The sequence below is a fragment of the Nipponia nippon genome, unplaced genomic scaffold (genome assembly GCF_047370975.1).
Source record: "Nipponia nippon isolate SJK-2023a ecotype South Korea unplaced genomic scaffold, ASM4737097v1 scaffold_10, whole genome shotgun sequence".
NCBI classification, from domain to species: Eukaryota; Metazoa; Chordata; class Aves; order Pelecaniformes; family Threskiornithidae; genus Nipponia; species Nipponia nippon.
In genome coordinates this window covers 33,098,752-33,113,079 of record NW_028262291.1, presented here as the reverse complement: position 1 = coordinate 33,113,079, position 14,328 = coordinate 33,098,752, and the positions used below count along the sequence as shown (strand labels likewise).

Here is a 14,328-nt window from a genome sequence, read left to right as displayed (position 1 = left end):
AAACCTTTAGGTACACTGTGGCCTTTGTCATCATTGTCTGCACATAGCAGAAATAACTTTCCCGGTTTGGGGACTCTGCACGCTGTTGCCATTTGAGGAGCTTGTGCGGGGGCAGTCATATAAAGCTATGATGTCAGTGGCATCATGTGCAGTATTGTTCCAGGGAAATTTACTCTACGTCAGTGACTAAGCATGAAAAAGAGAAGTTCGTCCCCATAGAGCTGATTAATAACAGACAGCGGGTGTAACAAAAATGGCATTTCACAGTCCACAAGGGGAATGGGTACGGGCTAGGACTCGAGGCGGCACGGGACTCCAGGTGACAAGTCAGGGAAATGCTATCAAAAGGGTCATACTGCCCTCAGGTCAACCTGATGTAGCTATAACTGCTGGCTAACTCTTTGTGTAAAGCCAACTGATCCGGCAGTGCACAAATCTGGCAATGACAGTCACAGAGCTGCAACTTCTGTGTTAGAAAACTAGTGCGTGTATCTTCACGTTCCAGATGTCTTCTGCATTTCAAATGCCCCTGGGGATAATCTCTTGCTTTTACTGCAATCATCTTGGAGCCAAGCTGGGATAAATTCTGCAGAGTTATGTAAAGCAGAAACGAAGCTCAGCTCTCTACCTTGTCATCGCACACTTGATTCCAAATGAGGATCCAAATAGATCAGGTGCTCCTTACGTATTTTTATCCTCTCATTCTCTGCTCATCATGGCCGGCAGAGAAACGCCTGTTCCTGCAAGACCTTGCCCACCCCTGTGCCTGCCTGGCACACAAGCGACAAGCGCAGCCCAGTTTTTCGTCTGTTATGTTGTGTTTAACCCATCACCTCAGCTTTAATGACAGCCCCGTGCTACGCAACACTGTGAAAATCCAGGCTTGTTTGTGCTTCCACTGCCCTCTCAACATGGCTTCCAGATGAAGTAACGCACCGTGCTTTCCACGCTCCGGACGGGCATTAACACCGCTGCCACCTTCCTTCCCACACAGGCAGCTTTAGCGTACCGCCACCGGTCACCTAGGCCAGGACGGCTGCGCTGACGAGCCAAGGCGAGTACGGCAGCGGCCATCCTCCCCCCGCGCACCCAGGAGGGGCTCGGGAAGGCCCGGTTACAGGGGAGCAGGCAGCGAGGGGCTGGGGGCGCTCGCTCCCACGCAGGCAGGGCCGGGCCCCGGGCCCTGCGGGAGGGCTGCGAGCGGTGCCGGTGCCGGTGCCGGCCCCGGCGCGGTGCCCCGGGGCCGGGCCGGTGCCCCCCGCGCCGAGGGCCGGGCCCGGCCGCGCCCCCTCCCCGCCCTGACCCAGATTCTCCGGGGAAGGGGCGGGGCCGCCGCCTCAGCCAATCGCCGCGCCGCGCCAGCGTCACATGGGGCGGCGGTGACGCGCGGGGCCGCCTCCATTTGGCGGCGCAGCGGCGGGGTGGCGCGGCAGTCCGCAGCCGGCCGTCGCCCAGGGAGGAGGGAGCTGCCCGCCAGCCCAGCGCTGACCGCCCCGCGCCTGCCCGGCTCGGCCCGCACCGAGACCTGCAGCCCAGGTTCGTCACAGGCCCGCGGGCCTCCCTGCGGAGCGCAGCGCCGCGGGGGAGCAGCACGGGTGGCGGAGGGGGCTGGCGGCAGGGCAGCCGGCCAGCCTCCGAGCGGCGGCCGGTTTTTTTTCTCGTTGCTCTGTGTTACTCTCGTGCCCTCCGCGGGGTGGGCGTCGTCGGCGTCGCTGTTGGGCGCGGCCCGGGCCGCCATTTTGTGGCGGAGCGATGGCGTTGGCTTTTCTTCCCTCGCTCGGCGGGGGCGGCGCGCGTGCGCGGCGGGGCGGGGCGGGGCCGCCGGCGGGAAGTCGGGCTGCCATTGGCGCAGGCTGAGGCGGGGTCCACCCGGCTCCTTCCCATTGGGCCGGAGCGGGGGCGAGGCCGGGCCGCGGGCCGGCTGCGGACTGCGGCGGGGCGGGGCGCGCTGAGTCACCGGGCGGGGCCGGGGGCGGCGGGGCCGCTGCTGACGGGCTGGGCGCCGTGTCTCCCGCAGCGAGCTCCGCGCCCACAGCCATGAGCGGCTGCCGCGTCTTCATCGGGAGGCTGAACCCGGCCGCCAGGGAGAAGGATGTGGAGAGGTTCTTCAAGGGATACGGCCGCATCCGGGACATCGACCTGAAGAGGGGGTTTGGGTTTGTGGTGAGTGCGCCCCTCCGCAGGCCCCTGTCGGCCCCTGTCGGCCCCTGTCGGCCCCTGTCGGCCCCTGTCGGCCCCTGTCGGCCCCTGTCGGCCCCTGTCGGCCCCTGTCGGCCCCTGTCGGCCCCTGTCCCTTGGTGGTCACTCTCGTCTCTTTCGCGTTTGATGTGCACGAAGCTACTTCTAAAGATAACGCTATTAACGCGCTCAGCTAAGTGTGCTATGTGGCAAATAAGCGTTTGTTAATTTCTCAGAGACGTAATTTTTTACTTTTATGTTTTTGCGGTGGTGGTTTTGCAGGAATTTGAGGATCCGAGGGATGCGGATGATGCTGTCTATGAATTGGATGGAAAAGAGCTTTGCAGTGAGAGGTGATGTACCCTATTTCATGAATATATAAGCTTGAATATCTAAAATAAGAAGTGAGTCAATTTTAACCCGCATTGTGTTATCAGTACTGTTTAAACTATTTTATGTGGGAGGAGTGGGGTCCCAGTAACTACAATTATGAAGGAATATGTAAGAAGGAAAATGTGGAAATGTTTGGTTTCCTTTTTTTTTTTTTTTCTTCCCCCCCAGGGTTACAATTGAGCATGCAAGAGCACGCTCTAGGGGTAGAGGCAGAGGGAGGTACTCTGACCGTTTTAGTAGCCGCCGTCCACGTAGTGACAGGAGGTATGTATAACTTTGAAGTGACATAGTTTAAAAAAGAATAGTGTGAGCTCATCTGGTCCAAGAACTTGAGCTAGAATGAGATATTAGAAGGTATTGCCTTTTTAGTCAGTCATTTGATGTTGCAGTAGGATAGTGAGGATTACAAAACTTGTCAGATATGCGTGTCATCTTTATGCTCCCTCCCCAAAGTACTTAATGCTTGTCCTAGATTACTCAGGGCATTACACAGTTAAGTCGTAGTAGTAATGGTGATATGCTGACACTGGTTACTGGTACAGCCTTTGTTAATATTAACAGGCGGTCACCTTAACGATTCTGTGAGTCTATGGTTTTGATTGCTAATAAAAGTCTAAAAATTGTTTACTTCCAAACAGAAATGCCCCACCTGTAAGAACAGAAAATCGCCTCATAGTTGAAAATTTGTCTTCCCGAGTCAGCTGGCAGGTTTGTTGAAACACGATTAACTATTTTGACTTCGTTTAATGGGTATGTAATGTAATTATTTTGTAAAATAATTAATTAAAATTAAATCTAATTTATTAAAAATGTTTATGTAATTAATGTAATTTTAAATAATGTAATTTAAATATTTTGAATGAAAACTAGTTAATTTTAATTTATAATAATAATGAATGTATATATTTGAGGATATATATTTATTTTTTTCTTGTTTTTTAAATCCATTTTAACCACATATTAAACCCTTTATTTGCCAGCCTATCTGTGTCGTTGGCCTTATGACGAGGAGTGCCTGTGGGTTATCCTAATCGTTCTGTCTTGGTCACTCTTGGTTGGGCCTGGTTGACTTTCCAGTCAGCTCCTACAGTGTCACTTGGCCACCTCTAGATCTGTGTTTGCCGGTCTAGACGTAATCGATGCACTCCTTAAAGTGCCACATTGCAGCGATCCCAGGCGTTAACGAGATCTGATTCCTAAGTTGAGAGCTGTTCTTCCTGTAACGCTTCCGAATAAAGAGGTCCTGGTCGAAAAGAGTTGAAAGATACGAAATTAGGTGGTCGTTGGAATCCTGATCGCAGTAAAGTGGTCCTTGGTAACATCAAGCATAGAGAATGTCTGGATCCATCAATAGTCTCCTAATAGGGAGGGCAGTGCGATTAATGGCTTCCATCGACTGGGTAGTGTTCGTCAAGTGGGTGGCGAAGAGCCAGTCGGGCATATATCATGACGGTATCTCCGGTCGCTTAATGCAGTTTGCTGCTTGGCTAGCCTAGGGAAATGTTAATGAAGGTAAAGTAAACTATATTTTTAATGACATATGGGGCACAAAATAATTGGTGTTACGTAAATGTAATTCTCTATGTATATAAGACTCGTAATTTAAATGGAGACTGAAGTAGTACAAAAATATATGGGCAGTATTTCACACTCAGTCCAGTATAAATACAAATGTACTTTTTTTTATCTCTCTCTCTCTCTCTCTCTCTCTCTCTTTCTTTCTCTTTCTTATTTAATCTATATAATCTTTGTAGACTAATATTTCCCTTAATGTTAAGACACTTTATTAGCATTTTGCTTAAAGCAATATGCTTTTTTCATTTATTTCGTGCCCTGGTATAGATAATACAGTTTTGATAGAATACAAGTATGGCAATTGCCATGTTTGTAGTTTATCTAACATCTTCTCTTTCAGTAGTCATAAGTTTCTTTTGTTTGTTTTTAACTATTTCTATATAGATAAGTATTAATTTCACTTCTTTGCATAACATAACTGGTCTTGTGTTAGGATCTCAAAGACTTCATGAGACAAGCTGGGGAAGTAACCTTTGCAGATGCACACAGACCTAAGTTAAATGAAGGGTAAGCCTCTAAAATCATGTCTTGAAAGCTGTCGAGTAATGTTTGTATGTATAATATTTGGGGAGGGAAGCTGGCTGCTTTCAGTGCTAGGCAGCTGTTCATGGTTTAATTTAGCTACCCTTTGAAAATGCATTCTCTGGTATTTGAGGAGGGGAATTCTTCTGTTCATGCTTGAGTTATGACAAGGGATGACTAAGCAGTGTGATGGTTTTTTGAGTTGTTTGGTTTTTTTTTTCCTCCCCAGAGTATGTTTTGCTCTATCATCAAAATTGCAACTTGTAATAGTGAGCTCTGTGTTGTTTTTTTTGCTTTGGGTTTTTTTTTTTTCTGTAGGGTGGTTGAATTCGCCTCTTACAGTGATTTAAAGAATGCTATTGAAAAGCTTTCTGGTAAAGAAATTAATGGAAGGAAAATCAAATTAATTGAAGGCAGCAAAAGGCACAGGTATGGATTTCTTAATGTAATGATTAAATCTCTTAAATAATGCTTAAATATTCATGGAGAAAACTTTGAAGTCAGTGACCAGGCACCTGAAATGGAGACCAGTGAATTGCCTGGTGGTTGTGGTCCATGACGTGTTATTGCTAACACCAGTGCTCTTTGTCTCCTCAGTAGGTCCAGAAGCAGGTCACGGTCTCGTAGCAGGAGCTCATCCAGGTCTCGTAGCCGTTCCCGTTCCCGCAGCCGCAAGTCTTACAGCAGGTCAAGGAGTAGGAGCCGTAGCAAGTCTCGATCAGTTAGTAGATCTCCAATGCCAGAGAAGAGCCAGAAACGTGGTTCTTCCAGTAGATCTAAATCCCCATCATCTGTGGATCGGCAGAGGTCTAGATCGAGGTCGAGATCTGTTGACAGTGGCAACTGAACTATAACTAACTTGCCCTGGGGGCCCTTTTTTAAACCATACTTGCTAAAACTTGTGGTAAGTATGTGACTTTCTGTGGGGAAGGGTTTGGATGGGGAGGGGGGAGGGATGGGGGTACTTTGTAGATGTGGACCATGGTGGGCAGGGTTATTGACTAATTGTATTAAATGTTTTTTTGATAACCGTTTTCTTGCTCACATTTTTTGTGAATGTCTGAAGTGTATAGTTTGTGTATATGGGCAGAGCTCTTTATAGCTAAAGCAGACAAATGTTTTTGTACTCCAAAAAGAGTCATCTGAACACTTAATTCCCAGTATATTCAACTGTGAATAGCAACTCGGAATATTAGTTTAATATCACAAATTAAACTAATAGCTTTAGGCATCGAAGAGCTCTACATGTGCTGTACATAAAGCTTTATTTCAGAGGGTATTTTTTTGTGCTTTTGAACCATTGTTTCAGTTATAGGTCAGCAGATTAAGTGCTGGTCAGTACTGGTAATAAAACTTTATTTTAAAAGCTTTTCATTTAATATGACTTGCACTACACTAAAAATGCCCGTTTCACTGCCCTGTGGTAATAGTATTCTATAAAGCACCCTAATTCTTGATACGTAAGAATTAAATAGCTCAAATAAAGTATAAAGAAACATGTCTCTACTTGTAGTGTGTTCTTACTGTTAATAAAGTGTTTGTGACTGCGCCTCACGTTGTTGGACAGTGTTAAAGTGTTTCTTAAAGATGGGGCTACAGCAAAGTTATTCTTGAGTGTTTTGGGCGTGGGGGAGAGCTTCCTTTTAAACACATCACGCTATGTCCTTAGATATCCTTAGGTTCTGAAATAAGAACCTTGCTACTAAGCAGAGTCATGCTGTCATAGTTCATAGCAGGAAGCGGAATGGGCAAGTCATTCAGATTTTAATCGCTGTTTGGATAACAAGCGTGGAATGTAAAAGATGGATGTAGTCAGCATACTTCATTAGTGTGTTTCGTCTGTTCACACGTGTATGAGAGAACATCGAGGTGTGGGTAAAATCTTTTTATAGGCATTGGTCCTCATTCTGGAGGAAGAGGAGGGGTTTTTAAGGTGGCGGGTGGGAGCGCTGCAGCAGCGTGCTTTACAGGGGCAGCGATCCCCGTGTCCCTCAAGCCCTCACCCCTGTTACGAGAGAGTGTTACGGAGGGTTCTGGTGACTTCTGGCTAGAAGTTATTCTGCGTTTATGAAGCGTAGGTTGTTGGTACAAGCCTGTTTACTCTTCATTAAGGTGGATTACCTCAGGTCACAATGCATCCGTAGCACGTTGAGGCTGTTCATGCCGATCTTCCCTCAGATTCGTAGCGTGACGATAGCTAGATGGTGTCCTGAAAAGGCGTTGCATTTAGTTCACTGGCTCCTACGAAGCAAGGCATGTTCAAGGCTCTCATATTTTCAGGGGTACAGCTTGCTGGACCCAAGTGGGATGTACTAAGGCAGTTTGCACAGCTGTGTTCCGTGTTTGTGGCGTCTGCTGTGTGGAGAGCAGTGGTACGCTGCACAGTGCGTGGGTTTTGGAAAACGGGAGCGACCAGCGGTCCACAGGCTGCTCAGCTGCACGCTGGGTCCTGGTGGCTCCCGCACTGAGAAGCTTTCACACCTCGTTTTGGGTCTTTGTTAGAGAAATTACATTAATCATCTCCAGCAATGTCTTGGGGAGCTGCTTCCAACATGTGCCAGCGGGACAATTAGAGGTGAGTGAAATTAAAAATGGGAACTGGTACAGGCCATGATTTTTATATAGGCAAAACTGGGGCCCTGAACTGTCCCAAAGGGTTGTCGTGATGACGTAGAGGTCACTGGAAGCGTCCCTCGTGGGCAGGCAGGGAGACACTTAGTCTGTGGAGCAGGGTCTTCAGGAAGTAACAGTGAAGGGTGCAGACGCTGGTTTCATTTCTTGAGCGGTAACGGTGTCCACAGCGGCACAAACCATCTTTGCTGCATCTGAAGAAAAGGAAAAATGAAGTGAGAACAGGCAGTTCTGAACCCAGGTTATGGAAAGATTGTGACACAGCTACAGTTGGTGTTCCTGGGTGATATAAAGGAAGAGGAAGGAACTTGGAAGTCCTGCCAAAATACTTAAACCATTTGTTTCCAGTAATTTCTGAACCCTTTTTATAGTGGTCTCACAAGCACCTGTATGGCTGTGTGAAATATCCACTGCTTTGTACTGAAGGCACACCTGAGGATACAAATGGAGTGGTTTTTTTTTTCCCTGTTAACAGTCGTCCTTCAGCTATAGCTGTATGATACAGTAAAGTGCTCCTGTAGCAGCTGCTCAGCTGCTTCTCCGTCCCAAGGGACTGGAGAAAGCTGGTCTGGAAGCATCAGAGGGATGACTGGTGGAGAACCTCATTCAGCAGTGCATTCTCTAGCCGTCTTTGCAGGCGTTCAGCTGGACTTGGGCATTATGGACTTACTGAAGTTGGGGAAGAGTCTACCTCACATTCATACCAATACTGTATATATATTTTAATGAATCTTGAATCTATTGATGTACTTTTCTAGCAAAAGACCCACGTTTCCTTCCTTCAGCTGCAGTACTTGGCAGGTCTGTCCTTTTCCTCCCCCTCCCTCCAAAAATGACACCCTTCAGTGAATGTCGCAACCGTTTACAGTGAAGCTGGAATTTGTCGCGTTAATATCTGATTTCTTGTGTAGTTCTAGGGGCGTGCGTGTGGCTGTTCTTTGCATGTGCTCGGTGCAAGTCATAGCTTTTGAAGGATGCCCTGTCCTAGTTTAAGCACAGGACTCTGAAAACAGCACTGATTAATATAGATAGTATATAGCTATATGAAACATTCTTGCTGATACAAGAAGTCCTAATTTCTAATGTCTTCAGCTACCTATGAATTTCTTACTGTGATTTGTATTTAATGTATTGGGTATGGTAACTGAGTTAAAGGGCAACCTGATTCTGGCCCTAGAAAGCAGTAGTTCATTGGTAATTGTATGCAAGCGTATGTGGTTTGGATTGGAAAGCGTAAGAAATACAGGAGCAAAGCTGTACTTGCCGCTTGGTTTCTTTATTCTGTCGTGGATCCTAAAGAGCAGGACCAGCAGAAGTCCCTCTCCCAGCTGGAACAGCAAGTAGAGCAGTGGGAAGAAGTACAGGGGGCCGATGATTTCTGGGGCGAAGGCGACCTTGAGGATAGTCGAGCAAAGCTGTACGTTCTGGCAGCCCGTTTCCATGCACACTGTCCGCCTGCATCTGAAGGAGGAAAAGTTAAACGGGTCACAGATTTAATCCGCTTTCAAACACTTAAAAAGAACCCTGCCCACCTTGCTGTTGCAATGCTTCGTGCATTTGCTTGCGCTAAAAGCTGCTTTATCAGGAGCAATACTGGGATCCCTAGAAAGTTTTGTCTCGTGCTCCATTTGCGATGCGCACACAGATCACGTTATAAATGTGGGCTTTGTGCTTAATGGTATTTGGAGGCCTTCTGTCCCCCACAGGGGAGGAATCTGCTTCTGAGGTGAAAAGAGGAGTCCAAGGTGTGAAGGTAAAAAATAGTGAGGACTAGCGGGCCTCCTACCTGAATTAGGTAGGGTGAGAAAGGGAAGGAGTGGCGTTTATATGTAAGGTTTCCATCCTGAATTCCTGGGGCTGCAGCTGAATGCACTGACTGGTTTGGGGTAATTATCAGCTGAGGAACAGTTGTGTCACTTGGGGTTTGGTCTCTGTTGGTGTTCCCTAATTCTTTGTTGTTCTTTGGTGCTATTCATTCTCCCCCCAGCTTCATTACTGAGAGCAGAGGCTGGTAACGCATGCTTAGCAGATCACTAGTGACCTTAAATCAAAACCATCCATCTGCTTGTTCAGCGAACCTGCATAATGGAGTTCCACCCATTCCGTGGTGATCAGGTACCTGCGTCAAAAACCGCGCTGGCTGCTCCTCCCCTCTCCGTTCAGCCAAGCAGAGGCTGAGCTCATGTCTCTCCCCACTCAAGGTGTGGGAGTATTGACTTGGAACCAGCTTGCAGCATGTCTGCTTGTACTCCTAGGGCCCGTTTTGGGAGGCTGCAGTCAGTGTTTATTTTACTGAAGTACATCCACGTTGAAACCCATGTTTTCACCATTGCTCCATAGACCAGAGCTGTCGTACCTTTCTGTTCCTTCTGGTGACCGAGAGTGCGGGGAGGGGGGAGCGGAGGAACATACCGGTCATTAAGCTTGAAGATTGCTGAGAGAACGTAGCCCAGCAGGAATCCAATAAAAGGCATCAAGGCAGAAGATCCCAGGAGGGATGGTGAGAAGACGACCATGATACTGCTCCCCACATTGGCCACAGACAGAACGATTATTGCAGCAGATGACAGGAGAAGCACAACCATCCCTGCCTAAAATAAAAGTGGTCAAGACATGGGCAAGACGAAAATTCCCAGCAAAATTTGTCAGAAGCCCAGTTCCCTGTCCATCACATATATAAGTGTATAGTGAGAGTGCCTAAGTGCCTTTCATGGACATAACTGTCACAAGTAGACCTTAAATAACAATGGATCTTTCTGGTCTATAGGCAAAAAGACCGGTGCTTGGTCCACCAGCCACTTGTTTCTCAGGCAATGCCATGTGTTCAAGTCCCTTTGGGGGTCCGGCTTGACATCCCTTCCACCCGAAGCAGGTGGGGAGGAAACCACTTCCCTCACAGGTGGAGCCTGCCTACAGCAGGAGTGGAAGGTGGTGGCTGCCGTTCCAGATCATCTCACTGGTGTCTGGCGATTCAGCAGGTGAAGGACCTGGGGAATTTTGGGAGGCAGAATACACAGCTCTCCTGCCTGTCTCTCCAGTTTGGAGTCCAATTTGGATGGAGTTCCCCAGGTGTTTTTTAAAAGCAGCTCTCTATCCCCTTCCTCTTTTGTGGAGAAGATAGATGGAAAAGCCGTGTTAGCAAAAAGGGACATGAACCAAGGGTCAGCTGGGCCAGTGTAGGTCACCTTCTTATTCGAGGCTTTTAAAGCTTCTTTCAAAACAGTCCTGTCATCACTGCCTTCTGCTGGGTAAAGGAACCTTTGCAGAGCTCTGGCCCTCCTGCGTCTGCTCCAGCCTGACTCCTGGGTTCCCATGCTTCTTAAAGGTTAGTGATTCCTAACATCATTTTATCAGGTCTGTTATTAAGTCTTGGCACCCATTTCTTGCCGTGCTTGATCCCAGGTGCTCTGAGATGAAGCCTTAGTGAAAGAATCTATGACAAACAGGTTCACAACGTTGTTAGCAGCTCTCTGGGTAGTGCTAGTGGAGCTCTTGAGTTAGACAATGGTGTAGTTGGTTATCCAGATTTCCCTTTTGCTGTTTAAATGCCTGGTGTACAAAAGAGGCAGGGAGATGATTCCAGGCATAAGTGGGCACTTAGTCATCTCCTGGCTTCAGCTGGACAGATATCTCATCAATGTAAGCAGCAACTTTGTAATGTGATTTTTGCCCTGGGCTAGACCTCTGAGAACAGTGGGGTGGTTTGTTTGTTTTTGTTTGGGTTTTTTTGTTTGTTTGTTTTTTAAATCTAGGGTCTGCTTTGGCTACAGCAGTAGTCGGGGGCAGTAACTATGAGGCTCATTAGGGCTGCTTGTAGCAAAAGAAAACGAAGTTAAAACTGAAGCCAACAAAGGAGAGCAAGGTAGGAAGTTGCCTACAAAATGTTGTTTGTTGGGAAAAGGTGGAGGACTTTGGGCAAATATTTTAATGATTAAAGTGGTGAAGTAGATGTCTTGAGTTCTGTCCTCAACCCTCTCATTGATTTGTGGCATGCCTTAAAGAAGTTGTTATTTCTGTGCCTCTAGTTTTGAAAACTTCCTTGAGGCCCTTGGTTGAAAGGCAGCTAGCACAGGATACTTCTTACCTTGATGGTAAAGCCAGCATACTGTGGTTTCTTCTCATTCAAGATGATGCCGATGGCACAGGGGATTAGCATTAGGACCAGGGAGGTGATTATTCCTTTGTAAGGCACCTTGCCCTCCAAATCACCCTCGTATAGCCCTCCCGAGTAAAGGTACAGAAGCAGAGGCATTAGTCCAATTGCCAGGACTGTTGAGCACGTGGTCATTACAATGCTGGGATGAAGAAAGGATTCTTCACTAGAAGAATGACACTTTTTTAATGGAATATGCTCATTTTTCTTACTAACCTGGACACATGGTTTTCATATAAGACTTTACCTTGCTCTTTCCCAACCTGCCACTGAGGTTTTCCCATCACTATCAGGTTGTACAAGGACGTGATATGAATAGAGAGGGGGGAAGATGATTCAAGTTCTATACCAGCTCAGAAAGGACCCTCATTATGGGTACAGCTCACACTTCAGAAATTCACAAGTGACAGAGAAAGTAATGCTTCATATTTCCCCCCCTGGATCTTGTTTTATCGCTGGGGTTTGTTGGATTGTGGGGTTCTGCTAGTTCAACGTTTCTCACTGATTCAGCCTCTTCAGACAGCGTGCTCAGATTACACAGCTATACGCTGCTATATGGATAGATGTAGTAGATATATACTATAAGTACTGCTATGTGGAGGCAAAAAAGTGTTCCTGCACCCATCTTATCAAAAGCAGCATGCCATATGCTTCACAGAAAGGTACAAAATCCCGTTTTATTGTAAAACACGGACAAATTGGCTCATTGAGCAATATGGGTGCTTTAAAAATATTCTAGACTTAGTATTTTAACGTTTGTCCAGCTTCTTGGGGATTGATAATGTTGATTAAGCTAGCTTCTGAACCAGACATACGACTAGATTGGCCTGGGCAATGAACACCTGCTCAGCTTGCCTTACCTGAGGTTCATGTCCCCTCTTAGTGCCAGGCTAAAGATGTTGGAGAGGTTTCCCCCTGGGCAGCAGCCACAGATGAGGATGGCCAGGGATTCTGTAGCACCCAGCTGGAAGAGCTTACCCAATACGAACGCTGTCAAGGGCATGATGCCATACTGAGCCATTACAGCAATTGCCACGCCTTTAGGTTTCCTGAGGTGAGTTGTGATCTTGGCTATCTCCATCGTACACCCCAGAGATACCATGATGACAAAGAGGACCACAATAAGAATCGCATTCAGGGCTTTGTCCGTGGCCTGCTGGCCGAATGCAAATGGTGGTGCCACACTGGTCAAGGAGGTGCTCTGCGTGCGACCTGGGCTCCAAAGCTCTGGGCTCTCAAAAGCTCCCTTGGTCTTGTTCATTCTGCTGAAAGGTTTAGAGGCCCCTTCTTCTGTAAGTGGCTGGGAAGGTGAGGAAGGGATTGATTCAGAAGTCCAAATAACATCCAATTAATGCAAGCAAACCACGAGCTCTCCTTCAGGCCACCACTTTTATTGTTCAGCAGCTGTTGAAACAGAAATCTGTCTTTGAGCAATCAGCTGTGAACGCCATTCACTTCAGTAATACATTGTGCAGTTTGTGTAGCTTCTGCTCTGGTCCCCCACCTCCTCCACCGTCTGCTCTCACCATGTGAATGAGGACATAGCTGGTGAGAGCAAGAGGGAGACTCATTCAAAACTGGTAAAGACAGGCACTTCATACAAAGGAAAATGAACGAGAACAACTCTCGTCCACAAGATACTGCCGAGGCCAATGCTTAAAAACATGCTGCATCCAGGGTACATGATTTTTAATGAGGGTTATAAAATGCTTATGCTTCTGGCCATAAATCAATCTCTCGTTAGGAGGGCTAGGAAGAAACTTCCTCCATGGACAAGTAGTTTTTCTAGCAAACTCTCAGGGGCCTTCATGTCTCTTTTCCTGATGCGGTAAGTCTGACACTGTCTAGAATTTTTCTGATTGCATATAAGAACGAATTCTCCATGCCTCACCAACATCCAAAATATTATTCCCTCCATAGCATTGAGGGGAGGTTCTGTGTGGCAGGAGCCTCAACCGATCTCTGCAGTGCACAGCCGTGCTCGCTGCAGCACAGCAGTGTTGCTTTCAGGGCCTGAGGAGCTCTGCATCATGATCCAGTGAGCAGTGCAGGCATCACCCAAGCTCTCCAAGCAAAGCCAAATAGGCAGCTTTTACCCACCCTGGACTCTAACCCGCCTTGTGCTTTCAGTCCAAGGCTGCAGAGCACAACATGCACGCAGAGCTCTGGTGTGCAGGGAAGCGGGAGCTGGGCGGCTGGTGCTCAGGCAGGAAGAGGGACCAGAGAGGTGGCCGATGAAGATTGTTCCTCCAGCTGCTGCAGAGCTGACCTCTGCTCATCCCCTAGCTGCTCCCTGTCCCCTGGCTGTACAGGGGACACGCTTCCCTTCGTCTGCCATGCTGGGGCATGGCAGACTGCCTGCCCCGTCCCCAGGTGCCATGCTCCCTGATCCCTCTGCAGGTTTTGCCCTCATTTAAGGCATTTATTGCCTTCAAATCGGCCTGAGACAAGCCCTAGTTCTGGTGTGGGACATACCACACCAGAACTGGTGTAGAAACATACAGAGCTGAGCACATTAAACCAGAGCGAAGTGAATGCCGTTACCTTACATGACTGTGGATGCGGCTGTAGGAGGCTTCGGTGAGATTACTCGCTGCTCCATCCCTTCCTGGCCAAGCTCGGTGAGCGATAGCACTCTTCAGTCCTTCTGCTTCAAGAAAATCTTTCCCTTTGGCAAAATCATGTCCTCTGCTTGCAGAATATAAAGCCTGGGTCTAAAAGAGCCTTGTAGATAGGGAAGTTGTTAATTGATAGTGTGTTATAGGACTGCAGTCTTTTTCTCTCTGCTGCAGGACTGGGGAAGGGATTTTAACCAGGGAGGTCTGCTGCAATATGGCTGAGCTCTAAACCCTTTGCTGAAGGGCATTATAATGCTG

General features: G+C 47.6%; 2 protein-coding genes across 8 annotated transcripts; one reads left to right on the top strand and one right to left on the bottom strand.

Annotated features, from left to right (window-relative positions):
• Positions 1 to 1,376: 1,376 nt before the first annotated feature.
• On the top strand, positions 1,377 to 6,170 carry SRSF5 (serine and arginine rich splicing factor 5). Of its 4 annotated transcripts, none has more exons than XM_087746470.1 (8): positions 1,377 to 1,536; positions 2,018 to 2,163; positions 2,461 to 2,531; positions 2,740 to 2,835; positions 3,210 to 3,279; positions 4,580 to 4,653; positions 4,987 to 5,097; positions 5,269 to 6,170. In XM_087746470.1, exons 2-8 carry the CDS (start codon positions 2,038 to 2,040, stop codon positions 5,513 to 5,515), a joined length of 795 nt encoding a protein of 264 aa, XP_087602596.1. In that variant the 5' UTR covers positions 1,377 to 1,536; positions 2,018 to 2,037; the 3' UTR covers positions 5,516 to 6,170. The 4 variants fall into 4 exon arrangements, with proteins under 4 accessions (XP_087602596.1, XP_087602594.1, XP_087602597.1 ...); XM_087746468.1 differs by having other exon boundaries at positions 5,266 to 6,170; XM_087746471.1 differs by lacking the exon at positions 4,987 to 5,097 and having other exon boundaries at positions 5,266 to 6,170.
• Positions 6,171 to 6,303: 133 nt separating this feature from the next.
• Positions 6,304 to 14,295, bottom strand: SLC10A1 (solute carrier family 10 member 1). 4 transcript variants are annotated; one of them, XM_087746461.1, is made up of 6 exons: positions 13,997 to 14,295; positions 12,313 to 12,856; positions 11,384 to 11,618; positions 9,712 to 9,890; positions 8,564 to 8,760; positions 6,304 to 7,493 (listed from the first exon to the last, which is right to left on the bottom strand). In XM_087746461.1, exons 2-6 carry the CDS (start codon positions 12,711 to 12,713, stop codon positions 7,405 to 7,407), a joined length of 1,101 nt encoding a protein of 366 aa, XP_087602587.1. In that variant the 5' UTR covers positions 12,714 to 12,856; positions 13,997 to 14,295; the 3' UTR covers positions 6,304 to 7,404. The 4 variants fall into 4 exon arrangements, with proteins under 4 accessions (XP_087602587.1, XP_087602590.1, XP_087602589.1 ...); XM_087746464.1 differs by having other exon boundaries at positions 11,384 to 11,594; XM_087746463.1 differs by having other exon boundaries at positions 12,313 to 12,752.
• Positions 14,296 to 14,328: the final 33 nt, after the last annotated feature.

What these genes read in the sequence shown, in the direction of transcription:
- SRSF5 (XM_087746468.1), top strand. Translation starts at nt 2,038, where the DNA reads ATGAGCGGCTGCCGCGTCTTCATCGGGAGGCTGAACCCGGCCGCCAGG. An exon ending in AGAGGGGGTTTGGGTTTGTG is followed by an intron (nt 2,164 to 2,460) that starts GTGAGTGCGCCC and finishes GTGGTTTTGCAG; the next exon opens with GAATTTGAGGATCCGAGGGA. An exon ending in AGACCTAAGTTAAATGAAGG is followed by an intron (nt 4,654 to 4,986) that starts GTAAGCCTCTAA and finishes TTTTTTCTGTAG; the next exon opens with GGTGGTTGAATTCGCCTCTT.
- SLC10A1 (XM_087746461.1), bottom strand. Translation starts at nt 12,713, where the DNA reads ATGAACAAGACCAAGGGAGCTTTTGAGAGCCCAGAGCTTTGGAGCCCA. An exon ending in AGAGGGGACATGAACCTCAG is followed by an intron (nt 11,619 to 12,312) that starts GTAAGGCAAGCT and finishes TCATTCTTCTAG; the next exon opens with TGAAGAATCCTTTCTTCATC. An exon ending in CAGAATAAAGAAACCAAGCG is followed by an intron (nt 7,494 to 8,563) that starts GCAAGTACAGCT and finishes CCTTTTCTTCAG; the next exon opens with ATGCAGCAAAGATGGTTTGT.